Source organism: Xiphias gladius, chromosome 15 (genome assembly GCF_016859285.1).
Source record: "Xiphias gladius isolate SHS-SW01 ecotype Sanya breed wild chromosome 15, ASM1685928v1, whole genome shotgun sequence".
Taxonomy (NCBI): domain Eukaryota; kingdom Metazoa; phylum Chordata; class Actinopteri; order Istiophoriformes; family Xiphiidae; genus Xiphias; species Xiphias gladius.
This window is the reverse complement of record NC_053414.1, coordinates 25147767-25162187: the sequence shown is the minus strand read 5'-3', so window position 1 is coordinate 25162187 and position 14421 is coordinate 25147767. Positions and strand designations below refer to the sequence as shown.

General features: G+C 42.6%; 1 protein-coding gene across 1 annotated transcript; it reads left to right on the top strand.

Annotated features, from left to right (window-relative positions):
- On the top strand, positions 1-11917 carry cep170ab (centrosomal protein 170Ab). The gene is made up of 18 exons (XM_040146497.1): positions 1-105; positions 231-320; positions 1217-1295; positions 1500-1558; positions 2002-2164; positions 2466-2603; positions 2833-3285; positions 3454-3824; positions 4042-4170; positions 4433-4565; positions 5440-6915; positions 6999-7242; positions 7456-7564; positions 7789-7950; positions 8567-8655; positions 9055-9148; positions 10871-10922; positions 11053-11917. Exons 1-18 carry the CDS (start codon positions 1-3, stop codon positions 11295-11297), a joined length of 4191 nt encoding a protein of 1396 aa, XP_040002431.1. The 3' UTR covers positions 11298-11917.
- The last annotated feature ends 2504 nt before the right edge of the window (positions 11918-14421 follow it).

Genomic DNA, 14421 nt, shown 5'->3' with positions numbered 1-14421 from the left:
ATGAGCCTGACTTCCTGGTTCCTGGTGAGCGGCGGGGGGACGCGTCACCGCCTCCCCAGGGAGATGATCTTTGTAGGCAGGGACGACTGTGAGCTCATGCTGCAGGTACAGTACTGTAACTCCACCAGAGACAAGCTCCAAGCTGTCATTCTTCATCTGGACGGATTAATATCTGAAGCACTGCAGATTAGCGTGGATTACAGTGATTGACTGGATTTTGTGTGATTTAGTCCCGCAGTGTGGACAAACAACACGCTGTCATCAACTACGAGCCGAATACAGACGAACACAAAGTTAAGGACCTGGGCAGCTTAAATGGGGTGAGTGTGTTGTTTATCTACCATTCTTTGACTTTACTGCTTTATCTACTGCTTAGAAAAGTAATTATTTCTGATCTCATAACGGACATAATGTGTTTTAAGCTGGATCTTTATGCATTTGTACAAATGTCATTACGCAGTGTCCAGAGGTAAAATGATGATTAAAGAATTGGTTCAATTTTTTTGAAGTTTGTTTTCTAATAATATACTCACATGACCATATGTACACTGAAATAGATTTTGGTTGATGAAATCATTTTCCTGTCTTTACTGGCCATTAATAGATCCCATCCTCAAGTGATTCCAATGTAAGTGTTGAGGAACAAAATCTACAGTCCTCATTCTGTTGGAAAATGAAGCTGAACTAAAGTTCGGAAGTTAATATGAGGCTTCTGCAGTCTGAGTTGGACAAATCAAGGGGACATCTTCCAAACTTAATGGCTTTTTAGTGCAAAATTAATTCCTTGTGTTTCCCCATGACAGTGTTTCCTTGCAGAGCCATGGTGGAGTGATAGTAACACAGAGAGGAAATTTTACACTTAAAGTAAAGTATGAGACTTGGATGAGTGTACACATTTTTCTACAGAACTCTCTTCTGTAACAGGTGTAAACTTCTCCTATCCATCAGAGTTTAATGCCGTCATAACACAAACAGATAAGACTTTTGCCATAATAAAGCGTAACAGTAACACAATGATGATTCAAATCAGTTCTGTGTAAAGTAAACTAGACAAGGATTCTGACAAAGCATCTGCTCCAAATTTTTAGTAACTGGATGTGTTCACTATTAGGTGCTACAAATACAATTCAGCCATTACACAAACATTAGTGAGATTTAGCAGCAGGCCCTAATCATAATCCTGTTGTTCTTAACCACCCTCTGCTTTTTTGTGCAGACATTTGTCAATGATGTGAGAATACAGGAGCAAATCTATGTCACGCTGAAAATTGATGACAAATTGAGGTTTGGATATGATATCCTTGAGAATATGGTCTTGTATTATCTGTCAAACCCAGTGACACACAGCACAAGGTAAGTGAACATGGACAACACTGTAACTTTATCCGTTCTTGAATAGATGTGAATGCTCATTGCACACGGCCTGTTGCATAATAGATAAGGCTATTAGGGCATGTTTCTCGCCCCTGCAAAGAGTCTTTTACCTTAACCTGCCTCACATACCAACCTGTTCACTGTGGTTCGAGGAGAGCTGCATATTCCCGAGGAGGCTCTCAAGGTGAGACACTACATTTTGCAAGTGAGGAAACTTACTACACGTAGTGAGTATGTTAAGTGACAGGGTAAATATGCCTGCTCGAAACAGGACAGCTGGGACTCTCTTTTATTTATTCATCAGTTTGTAGAAATACTTTAGAGAGGTGGATTTTAGTCAAAGAGTGCAAAGAGATGTGTTGAACTGAGAAAGACTACTTTTCTAGATCGATTAATCTGCTGTATCAAAACAGCAAACTGCCCAGGTAGCTGCAGAAAAGATTGGATTTCATCGTAAAGAGCTACATGAAATTTCAGCGTTAACATTCAGAATGTCTCGATTGTATGCTATGACTGAGATCAAAAAAAGAAAGAAAATGGTCTCTATATCGCATATTTAGCAGCATTTGACAGCGATGGTATGCCTCCATCCGTGTGAACTCTCCTTCCTCTTCTCTCATCTATCAGCATGAGAAATTCAGCAGCCAGCTTCAGCTGAGCCAGAAGAAGATTTCAGAGGGGGACTCATATAGATCAGAGGTGAAACCCTCGGAGGCAGCAGCAGCGCCAGTGAGTGAGGGGGCCACTGCTAAGACCCCTGAGGTCAGCAGAGCCGAGGACAAGGCAACAGGTGAGCCTGAGCACTTGGGTCGACGGAGGTGTTCTGCCGTCATCTCTTTAGCTGTTTTGTTTTTTGCGTTTTTTTTATTTTCTGTTCTTTTAAGCAGTTTTTTTTTTATGCTTTTATTACACAGCAGACATTAGAGTGATAACAGGAAATAGATGGCGGATGACATGCAACAAAGTTCCCCCACTGGTAGCAAACTGGGGATGTGAGGTTCATGGTCAGCATGTTAGTCCCTAGGCCACCAGGGCCTCCCAGGCTGTTTCCAACCTTTTAGCTGGTAAATGACTGGTGGTTTTTTTGCCAGGGGATGTAGCGGTTTTGCACCGGGGTACCCCCCTCTATGGCCAGCCTGCCTGGTGGGGAGATGGAGACCCTGATGGCCAGCAGCCAGGGAGGCCCGAGGAAAAGAGCTCAGACCGGAAGCGAGAAAAAGCTGAAACAGGTATTAACAATGCTGCATAAAGATTACAAGAAAGATACTACTGTATGTGATCTTATGTAGCTGTGGCAGTAATTAGTGTGGATTGTGTTATTAATAAAATCTCAATTTTCACAACTTGGCAAGTAGCATGTCGGAATAGGTTCTGTTTTTATATATATCATTTATTACTTCCCTTACGTTAAGTAGACTTTGTGGTACTAAATAGTTAACTCTGCATTAATTCTGACAGACACCAGGAAAAGTGCAGAAGTCCCAAAGTCTGCTCTACAAACAACCTCCAACCAGGAGCCTAGTTACTTTGAGATCCCAACCAAGGAAACTCCTTCTGCTGGTAAATTGAGCAGTGAGGCCCCCTCACGAGAGCAAGAGGCTGGTTCTTCCGCTGCTGCAGAGTCCATTCATGGCCACGCTTCCTTCACGATTGAGTTTGACCCTGGGGCGTCAGGTAAAGTCACTGTCAAAGATCGAGTGGCAAAGGTAGGACCAGAGACCAAGCCTCGTCCTAAACGACCTGTTGGGGAGGAGCTGAGTCCACTTCAGACAGCAATGGTAGCAGCGGAGGTCAAAGTTGCTGATTGGCTGGCCCAGAATGAGCTGCCGTTGGCTCTCAAAGAGACAGTTGCAGAAGATGACGGGGAAAGTGTGAAGAGTGATGTTCCTGTACAACTGAGGAGTCTTAAAGGTGTGTGTGTGTATGCAGCAGTTAGTTTGTGCAGCGTTTCCCACTATTGCTAACCTACTTTGCTTTACTGTAATACGTTTTCTAAGTTTCCTTGTTTATTTAGTTTAGTTTATCTCTCTTTCTCTACCCTCTGACCCATTACTTCCCTCTCTGCCCGTCCCATGCCAGGCAGTAAACATGAGGACGGCACACAGAGCGATTCAGAGAATGCGCTTGGAGAGCAGCGCAGGGCTGCAGCACTTGAGGAACGCTCATGGGGCCTTTGGGGTGGTGCAGGGATGAAGATCAGACAGGGTCGTGCTAACGTACCAGAGGGGCTCTTTGCAGAGGAGGACAGTCCTGCACGCCGTCGCAAGCTTTCGACTTCCAAAGTGGCAGGTGGATTCGAGGAGAGGCGACGTGGCTCAGCACAACACCAGCAGGGTGGACGCGACGAGTGCCATCATCATGGAGATGATTATAGCGACAGAGGGACCTATACTATTGAGCTGGAGAATGGAGATCCAGAAGAAGAAGAGGCTAGGAAAATGATTGACAAGGTTGGGAAGAAGAAAGTTATAATATACCGATTTTTTATATCTAGTTAGCTTCTTATTATATTACAAAACAATTTTCATACATGTATGTGTATGTTTGTGCACTTGTGTGTGTGTGTGTGTGTGTGTGTGTGTGTGTGTGTGTGTGTGTGTGTGTGTGTGTGTGTGTGTGTGTGTGTGTGTGTGTGTGTGTGCGTGTGTGTGTGTATGTATGTTCCAGGTGTTTGGTGTGGATGAGCACGAGGCTGTCTGCATGTCGAGGTTGGGGGGTGCTGACCACAGAGAGAGGCTCACCTCCCAGAGGTCTGGAACCGGAGACAGAGGAAAGCCTGCACGCATGGAGACAGAGGTGCAAAGACTGAACGTGTCCTTTTAAATTCGAGTCAAAAAGTTGTCTGCTGTCTAAACTGACGGCCAAAAAAAAATACTCTGAGTAGTCTAAAATGTCTCATCCTCCTTGTTTCTTTTTAAGTAATTAACATTATTAGCATAATTAAAATAATAATTAGAGTAAGACCAACACAATTAGCGTAAAATCAACAGACAGCAACTGCTCCTCTGTTTAAATACCATAATTTTGCTCTTGTATCTCTCATGCTGCCTTTGTCCAGGTACTATCCGAGGAATTGGTGGTGGGTGGTCCTCGCTGGGTCTCGCAGTGGGCTACTCTGGCTGCCAGTCACATTAGGACAGACCCTGAGGGATCGGGAGGGGAGAGTCACATCATGGTCACAGAAGACAGAGGTTCTTACCGAAACTCTCATTTGAACAGGAAAGACACAGAGATTTTGCTTGGTCAGCTCATTTGTAATATTATTAGCCAGAATAGCGGCAAAGCCTCCAAGTGTATTGAATTGAGCAAGGAGGCATTTTACTGATTATGAATTCAACTTCTCGTTTTACTGATAGTGTAACATATCGTTGCTTTAAAGCAACACTGTGTAACTTTTGAGGGACTTTGTAACTCGAGCCTCACCCCTGGTATTACCAGCAGCATAAAATGTCTAATGTTAGCAAACTTTAGATAATTTGCAGTGTAACTGACCGTCGCTTTGCTGACTTTATGGCATGTGACCACAGTGGCCATTCTTCAGCAAAAGTCACATAGTCTCACTTTCAGAATAGGTTTCACATTAAAGTATTGAAACATTTCTCTACACCTGAGGCCATTTTCATTCAAAGCTTATGGACGATAATTTTCTGCTTTTATAACCAAACCATATCCACATTTGACACCCCCTTTTAATAGATAGTCATTTCTTTATCTTTGGTCTGTTGGCTTTCCTTTTCCCAGACTTTCTACGGTACACCTATTAACGTTCTGTTGCTTCAAGGTTCATGAACAAATGAAGATATTCACATTGGGGCTTTCTGTAAATGATCCTCACCTACATTTTTCAGCACCAGTAAAAACGACAGACTGCTTGACAATATATCAGAGTATGAAGAATAATGTAACTTCTCATGCTTCGTCTGGTAGAAAGAGAATCGCTGAATCAAAACCACAGCACATATTGCTACCAGGGCGTCAGTTCTACTAGCGTACCACCCACCACTGATATGTAATACATTCATCCGAGGACTCACTGTTTTATTAATAGGTTTTCTCTCCTTTCAGCTGAAATAAGTGAGTCTAGCCACTCAGCCTCCTTTGCCTCCTCAAGCTACACAGAGCGTAAGAGGAGAGCCCTACCCCAGCTGCCCGGTGAGGAGCTCGCCCTGGGAAGAAGGACCCCAGGCTCAGGTCTGCGTACAGACATGGGGGAGAAACAGGACACAGAGCTACAGGAGAAGGAGAATCAGGAGGAGAAGATGGCCAGGGGGAAGACTCGGCCCAGTCATGGCACAGGAGGAGTGGGCAGTCATGTTGGGAGCCCCAGTCGCTCCTCACCAGCCAAGTCGCAGGACAGTGGTGGCAGAAGATCGGGTCAGTCAGGTGTGTTGACTAAGCTCCCCCCTCGTCCACTGACCAGCGGGGAGAAGAGAATGGAGGAGGCACGGAGGAGGAAAAAGGAGGAGGAGAAGGCTAAGGAAAGTAGTGGGAAACCATTGTTGAGGCAGGAGAGTTTTACTGTTGAGAAACCAAGCTCCAATGTGCCCATTGAGCTCATACCACGTATTGATGGGCTCACAGGCAGCAGAACTCAGAGTAGGGAAACTGGCATCGACAGTGTCACACTGCAGAAAGACTCTGAGGCTGTAGCAGCCTTTTTAGAGACCACTGTTTCAGACCAAGGTGATCCACCAAGTCAGTCCATCGAAGGCTCCATGTCACCTGAGTCAGACGTGGACACAACAAGCACAGTAAGTCAGGCTGAGGGAGCAAGGAAAGTTGTCCAGAAACGCAGGACCCTTGCAGGACAGCAGAAGGAGAGAACAGTAGTGTGCTCATCAAGCAAGGGGCCTGTCGGTGGCCGAGAGACCCATGACAGGAGGGTCAAGACCAGAACATCTGGTCCTCCGCAGCCCAGCCGGCCCTGGACTTCCCTGGACCTCACCGATGATGACGTAAACTCCAACTCACTCCTTTCAGACTCACAGCCCACCTCCACACAGGACTCCAGAAGCTCACATACCAGAGCCCAAACAGGGAGCACAACAGTGGGGGCAAGTACCAAGTCCAGTCGGGCTAAGATCACCCAGGGTCCTGCCTCCTCTGCAGCCAGTAAAACCATCAGTGTCCCCAAGCCCAGGCCAACCAGGGCGTCCCTGCTGAGACGAGCCCGGCTGGGGGATTCATCCGACACTGAACCTGCTGATCTTGACCGGATGTCCATAGCCTCTGAGGCCTCCACCGCTAGTTCCACATCCAGGACAGGAATGGCAAGAAGGGGGATGTCCAGGATAGAGGCTTTGGCGCAGCCAAGAAGGCAGAGGGTGGGCTCGCCATCAGCCCAGAGTGACTCAGAGGCCACTGTGACAAGAAGTAGAGGTCTGGGAGCCCGGAGTGTGGCAGGAGATTATGCCAACAGACAAGGACTGAGAGGATCCAATGTGACCTCAGCGTCTGGCCCGAGAGCCAGGGCTAACAGTGCCTCCAAGCTGCCCGACAAGAATAAAGGTACATCTTCATATGGACATGCCACACCTGCATGTAAGTATTTGTTTTACTCACGAAATCTGCGCACTCCATCTTCCAGTTGATGCTTTCCCTACCTACTGCTATTCTTTCCGTAGCTGGCACCCGATGGCGCCGCGTCCCTGTGGAGTATGCCTCCACCTCGGAGGACGAGTATGGCTCAAACCGCCACATATCCAAGCAGGGCCACACACATCCATTTCTGTCTCCTCGAGTAGCCCAGCTAGGAGGTTCGGCCCCAGCAACTCCTAATCCTGCAGGCCCGGCTTCCCTGAAGCAGCACTCCAGGGAACAGGACGAGTATATGAGAGACTGGACAGCACACAGCGAGGAAATAGCCAGGTACGTAAGTGAGAGTTACTCCAAATATACTCAAATATACTTCTTCTGCTGTTATTACTTTTTTTTTTTGCTTTGGGTTGTGCAGGGCTCTCAATTTGACAGTTATAAGCTTCTGTATGAAGTACTGTGTACTTTATGAAAAAATGTAAATTAAAAAACAAGAAGAAAGATTTCTTGCACATATATCATTAATGATTTGCATTTCTTCATCAGGATTAGCCAAGACCTTGCCAAAGACCTAGCCATGCTCGCCAGAGAAATTCACGATGTGGCAGGAGAGATCGACTCAGTTAGCCCAGCAGCCACTGATCCTGGAGCTATGGTATAGTCAACACATTATACAAAACCAGAACTCTATAGCAAAACATGATTTTTCTATCTGCTGGATTAGATAATAATAAAATATATTAATTCTTATTAACTTGGCGCAAGAAAGATTCAAATTTAATGATACAAAGATTAATACAGTCAAATTATTTAGAGGGCCCAGAGAAAAAGTAGGAAATGTCGAAATAATATTCTTTTGTGTGTTTAATTCTATTTTAGTTGGAGGAGAGTGTATTTGATGACAGCTTGGACGTAGGTGGTCCCTCCGTTGAGCACAGCAGCACTCTGGGAACCAATGGGCAGTCTGTGGAGCTCCGACCCCGAGGCTCCAGTGGACAGGGCTCCCGCTCCATCCGTCGACAGACATGGAACAGAGATGAAGTGAGTCTGTGCCTCAGTATTAAACAGTACTCTAATTCTTAAAATATACAGGTATTCTGCATACCATGAGGCTATTTCTAGAGTTTGAGTTTCAGATGCTTTTCTCTATCATTTCTCTATTTCAAGTTTGAGTAAAGAGGAACCCTATTAACCTAGTATACACAACTTAGTATACACAATGTGCAAAATATTTAAATCTCCTCTGAAGTTAAAGAAGTCTGAAAATGTAGATCATGTAAAGTTCATTTTCTACCTCCACTCTTTGATTGGTTAATGACAGTAGTGTACAGTTAGAAGATGTTTGTTGAACAATTGTAGCACGTGATTAACATGTCAGTCTGTACCACAGAGTGCCACTAGAGGGCGCTCCCTACATGCCAACTATAGTCACTCCTCAACAGACACACTGTGCGTCTGATTGGACCCAAAGCTACTGCCTGAGCTAACGAGAAAGGATAGGTTATAAGTTGGCTAAATTTAGCAGTGGCATTGAAAAGGTTGTGTTAGCTCCTGTAGTTTCTCTCTAGAATTCATCATCTGTATTACCCAGTCATTATACCATATGCCATTATTAAATAAGAGCGACACTGATGTGTTTCTTTGTATCATCCATCAGGCGGTGTTAGACAGTCTACTCCTGGCATCTGTGACTCAACTGTCAACCAGGATACGTCAGTCTGTTGAAAAAACAGCCTGCAAAATCAGGTGATCATCATGATACATCGCCGAACGGGAACTGATGTACTGTTATTGTAAATTCAATACTATACTGAGAAAAGGAGAAATGCAAGGTAGAATTGCCAAAGTAGAAATACACTGTATATTGTTTGAAGATTCCTGTCTGTTTTATGTTGGAACTAGGCCAACTAGCACAGTTTGAGTGGCACATCACAAAGGTTTACTCTGACAACCAGCTACATATCATATTCATTATAACTCATAGGGTGACAACTCAAAGGGCCTTTTTTCCCTCCTACAATCTGCAGACAATGCCTGAATCAAATCACTTTAACAGTCAACTAATACTTCTATCAAGAGCTATATTGAACACATTAAACAACAGTATTTTACTTTCATCTATTTTTGTAACCACCTGGCCTCCAGGATCCTCTTCAAGGATAGAGAAGGGAAATGGGAAGAGATTGAGAACAAACTGCAGGCAGAGCATGACTCCTTACTACTCAAGAGCTCCAACAAGGTGATGAACGTGTCCATTTCTTACCCTTTGTCTTTTTTATTTGCTAAAGGCTTGTGACATAGAAACGATAGTAATATTTTGAGCCACGCTAGCAGCATGGGTCTAGGGTCTGTCATTTGGTTGGTTGGTCGGTCCACCCTTGGTTCAAGACTGAAATATTTCAACTACTAGACCGATAGCAATGTCAATTTTATATCTGTTTATGCCCAGACGATGATCCTAATGCCTGTGTTCATCCCTGTGTTTTTCTCTAGCAGCCCAATAGGACTGACATTTGTGGTTTTAAATGAAATGTCGTCAACAGCATCACTTTGATGATCCCTTAACTCTAGCGCCATTATCAGGTCTAAATCTCACTTTGTCCAGTACTTTTGGTAATCGCAAAACTAATCACATCCCCATTAGCCTCAGCTGTACATTGTGGTAAATGCTAATTAGGAGATATAATTATGCCAACATGCTACATTAAGATTGTGAACGTGGTAAAGATTACACCTGTTTAACATCAGCAGGTTAGCATTGTCAATTTGACCATGTTAGCATACTGATGTTAGCATGCAGCTCAAAGCACCACTGTGCCTAAGTACAGACTCACCGAGCTGCTAGCTTGGCTGTAGACTCTCTGTTTCAAAATGTGTGTGGTTGAAGGTTTCACTGCAGGCTCAAAAATACTTTTTCTGGGAAAAAAAAAACAAAAACTGAAAACTGCTGTTCATTTTTGAAGTCATGCCTGAATTATCTTGTGGTATTAACCATGGCTGGCAATAGCTCTAAAGAAAGAAGGTCATAGGAAAAACAGTAATTGTGAGCTTGTGGATGTGCATGTGTATGAGTGTGTGTTAATGAATGATTATTGACTGTATTTCACAACTACTATATATTTGACTATAACATGCTGAGGCTTTTGGAAGAAAACCAAACGACAGCACAAGGTATTGACTGCTTACTCTTTTAAAACTAAATCTGCACAGCCGCAACTTTTGTAAATGTAAAGAAGTGCAATGTGGTTGTAAATTGTGAGGCATTTTAATACAGTCATCAGCTACTGGAAATTCAGGGAAGTCTAATCAGCATAATCTTTGCTTTTTGGCATTATTGTGATATAACTTAATACAAAAGACAAAGACTGAAAGGCAATTTGATATATTTGTATTATATATTTATCTACAGTAATTAAATATTTTGCCCAAGCATTTATTTATTTCAGTAATCCATTAGCTTTTCATTGGGCTGGAATAAGGCCATACAGTATCAAATCGTTCCCATACAGACCAGACAATATCTGATTACTTACTGAAGCAATCATAGTGAGTGCTGACAGTATTGGAGCTGTCTGGGGGATCAAATCCAAGACAAATTCCTTTTTTGGAGAGCAGAGCACACCAGATATGGTTGTTTTAATGGAGAAAAAAGACTTATGTGCTCTTGTTGTTGGTGCAAAAAAGTTAGAGTGCACAAAACGTCTGCCTCTCCCAGGGGCAGGGTCATAAATTCTGCCTCTAACCCAGTTTGGCCTTGTTTGAACTCCTGAAGAGATAAGTCCATCCAAGGCACAAGTCACAGGGCTCATAAAGCATTACTGAGTGTACACGGCACAACTCCAAACTTATTCCTGCAGCAACGCAGAGCTGAATCAAGTTGATTTATTTGGTGTATGAACTTTTACTTACTCAATCAAGTCCTAGACCAGCCTTATTTTTTTTATTTATGTTCTCTTAATAGGAGCTTTCAACCATTATTCAAGACCTGAAGAGAGTGGAACGACAACTGCTAGGTATCTGATGCTTCTCTTTGGTATTCAGATAAAAAATAGCTTCCTAAATAGAAAAGTCTTTACCAATCAGGGGACATTTAAACATACTCATGTTAAATTCAGATTTTTCTATTTTGTTCCAATCCGACAGTTATCGACATGATGGTGGACCCAGACGGCACCCTGGATGCCCTGTCCAACCTGGGCCTCACCAGTCCTCTGGCTGACCAGAAGATAAGCCATGGAGCTCATCAGGGGACTTTGGTGTTGCACCCTGGAGCTGAAGCTTCCTCCTGCACAAGCTCAGCCTCCAGGCCTGAAGGACTGACCTCTGACCTCCCCAGTAGATCTTCAAACCACGCAGAAGTAGCAGAGCGAGACCCAGGGCCTCAATAGAGCTCAGATCCCACAACTGACATACTTTGGAACTAAACCAGAATGCATCCCCTATTTTAGACGTGCCGTGAAGCGCTTGGAGCAGACCTTGGTGTGAGGTTATTTTTTAGAATTCGGTCGAGAGGAAGAAAGGAGGTTGGTGCCTATTCCATGGGAAACACTGACTGTCTTATCTGTCAGTCAAACTGAATCATGTTGGGACAGTAAAAGACCTGCACTCTCAAATAGCAGCTCTTGGGATGGTAGATTTAAAATTTGAAAACATTACAGTATTAATTGGTGGGCCTAGGAGCAAGCTATGACATAACATACAGTAACCCATCTGTGTTTTTGTGTTGTAACTCATTGTTATTGTCCTTAAAAGCATTTGAAAAAAGAACAGATATAAAAGATGAAAGGACATAATGTTAAAAGTAAACTTTCCAAATTCTTGCTTAGATTTTCTTTTACTGCGGTCTTAAATCAGAGCCTCTCTGACTTTTGCAAAAGGTAAAACGTAGTCTTGCCATTTAATTACAAGCCTTGAAATCTTTGTGTACAATCATAAGCTTGTCAGTCAGCTGACTTAAGGCCAGTGCAGAAGACCAAACTAGTAAAGGTGCAATGGTGTCAAAAATGAATTCAGCAGAGGTGTGTGTGAAAAGTGTTCTTTTATCCTGAAATAGAATAATTTATCAAATATATATATATATATATATATATTGTTGGTGCGTTGCAATTGCAATCCCAAAGCCTGTCTCAGTAATGATTTTCCATCAAAAAAGTCCAAGGAGCTCATTTCTTGGGAAAAGAACTGGGTATGTACAGTATGTACCTGTGTAAATGTTTATTATACTTAAATTAAAAACTCCCATCCATGCCTTTTTTTCTTGTGGCATTGTCATTTGAAACCAGTGTATCAAAGATAGACCCTGTGTGTTAATAGATGCTATGAAATCAAATGTAGCTCCCAGTAAAGGTTTTCCTCTTCCAAACGTATTTTGTCACAAGTGCCCTGGATCAAACAATCATTATAGTTGGAGATGAGAGATGCTACAGTGTATAGGAGATGGTGGGAGGGTCGAAACTTGTTTCTTTGCACATTATAAAGCTGATCTACATTAATGCTCATCTCCTAAGGGACCAGGACATAACGTGCCCCTACGACGCTCCTTCATCACGTTGATGTCCTCCACCAAAAACAAAGCAGGGTTTAAAGACAGCTGTCTGTCGATGAACGGTTTGTCAAATTACTTTCTGATCACAAACAAAATGTAGTGTTCGAACCAGCATAGACAGGGGCTACCTCCAAGTCCTGCAGCTGCATTTTATCATTAATGATGCAATGGAAGGAAGGACGGTGTAATGACTGTGGGTTTTCCAGTGTCTTGCCTCATACCAATGTTTACACATGAATGTAACCTGATCAAAACTGTTGAAAAAATTTTAGCCAAAACAACTTTAATAAAGATTAATAACTGCATTTTGTGCTCAGCACCTATTGTATTTAGCCTTTAGTTCAGTTTAAGCATTTGGAGAATTTTTGTTTGGGTGTTTTGTATGAAGTTTTTTGCTTTTTTTTCTTTGTAATGATGTTAGGTTAAATGTTGACCTTGCAATACCTGTTTCATTTCCAATAAAATGCATGATAATCATGAGCTATTTTGTTTGTTGCTTTTTGATATATAGATTTCACTGCAGAGCAAGTTCACAATTTTGATAAAAATGGCGCTGAGATACATTTTTGGTGGAAAGCAACTATGTACGTTACAGTAGTAGGCTATTTTATGCCACTTCATGCCTCTACACTAGATTTCTGAGGGAAATATTGTATTTTTTTCTCCGCAACATTGATATGACAGCTGTAGTTACCACCTACATTACAGAATATCTATTTTTACGAGCACAACAAATCAGTTTTATAACTATAAAGCATTATTAGAGGTGCCCTGTAGAGTTTTTTTTTTTTTTAACAGAGTTTCTGTTTATATCCCGTTACTCAATAATATGCAGTGAGGTCTAATTCCTTCCACATCACCAATTTGCAAAGTTTTGACAGCTGGATTACTTACATTCATGTATATGTCACTGCTACGGGTTGATGAGTGGGATAGTGTGAAATCATTGGCTGGAATTTGTATCATGTCACCCGCATATGCACGTGCATGCATTGAGAGCAAACAAAACGAGGACCCACACATGAAAACTAGCATGGCAATCAGTAGGGCGCATACCTCCACCAAGGCCAAATATTGACGAAAATGACAAAAAATACCCTATCTTGTAATGCTAAGGAAAGTGAAAAAAAAAAATTCCTGGATCCGCCCCTCTACCTGGATCCGCACCTAAATTTTTTGGGTTCGTCCCTGGTCCATGCCCCATCCCTCCACCAAGTTTGATGCAAATTGGTTCAGTGCTTTTTGTGTAATCCTGCTGACATACGCACAAGCAAAACAACAAACAAACAAATAAAACAAGCAACAAACAGATATGAGTGAAAACATAACCTCCTTGGCGGAGCTAATAATGCTCTTTTATTGGTGATGAACACTGCACAGGGAACTCTTAAAGTATATAAAATCCCACTATGCTACCTACTCAGCACCAAAGTTACTCGCTTGCTGGTGAACATAATGGAGCATTTAGCGGCTAAAGAGCCCAACATTTCCCTCAGGAGTTGGTGGAAAGCAAAACAGAGTTTGCTTTCCACCTGGACCTGTTAAATGTTAAATAGTGCATTGCCTGTTCAAAACGTACTTGTTATTTCACTAATTGATAAATATTTTATTCCATCATCTAGTCATCATTATCTAATTTCTACATCACTGCTGTGTTACGATATTAATAATAATAGACCCTATTTGTCAGATAGCTGATCAGAAAATACTGGGCCACAAATTCAAAAGGACTCCTGCGACACATACACTCACTTGCTAGTTTATTAGGCACACCTAGATAAAACTAATGCAGTATCATACAAGATGCCTGCAAAAAATCCTCCTTTGTGAAGGTCATAACAATTCAGATTTACTGAATGTGTTTGAAAGAGGTGCTGCTTTATTTTAATGGTCATTTTGGAGGCTGTAATATTTGGTGCTGTTGAACTGCAGTGGGTTATACTGAGAGGCTTTTCCCATTTATATGA

Coding starts and splice junctions, on each gene's coding strand:
- cep170ab (XM_040146497.1), top strand. CDS start 1: ATGAGCCTGACTTCCTGGTTCCTGGTGAGCGGCGGGGGGACGCGTCAC. Junction 6,916..6,998: donor TGGACATGCCACACCTGCAT/GTAAGTATTTGT, acceptor TTCTTTCCGTAG/CTGGCACCCGATGGCGCCGC. Junction 7,565..7,788: donor CCACTGATCCTGGAGCTATG/GTATAGTCAACA, acceptor ATTCTATTTTAG/TTGGAGGAGAGTGTATTTGA.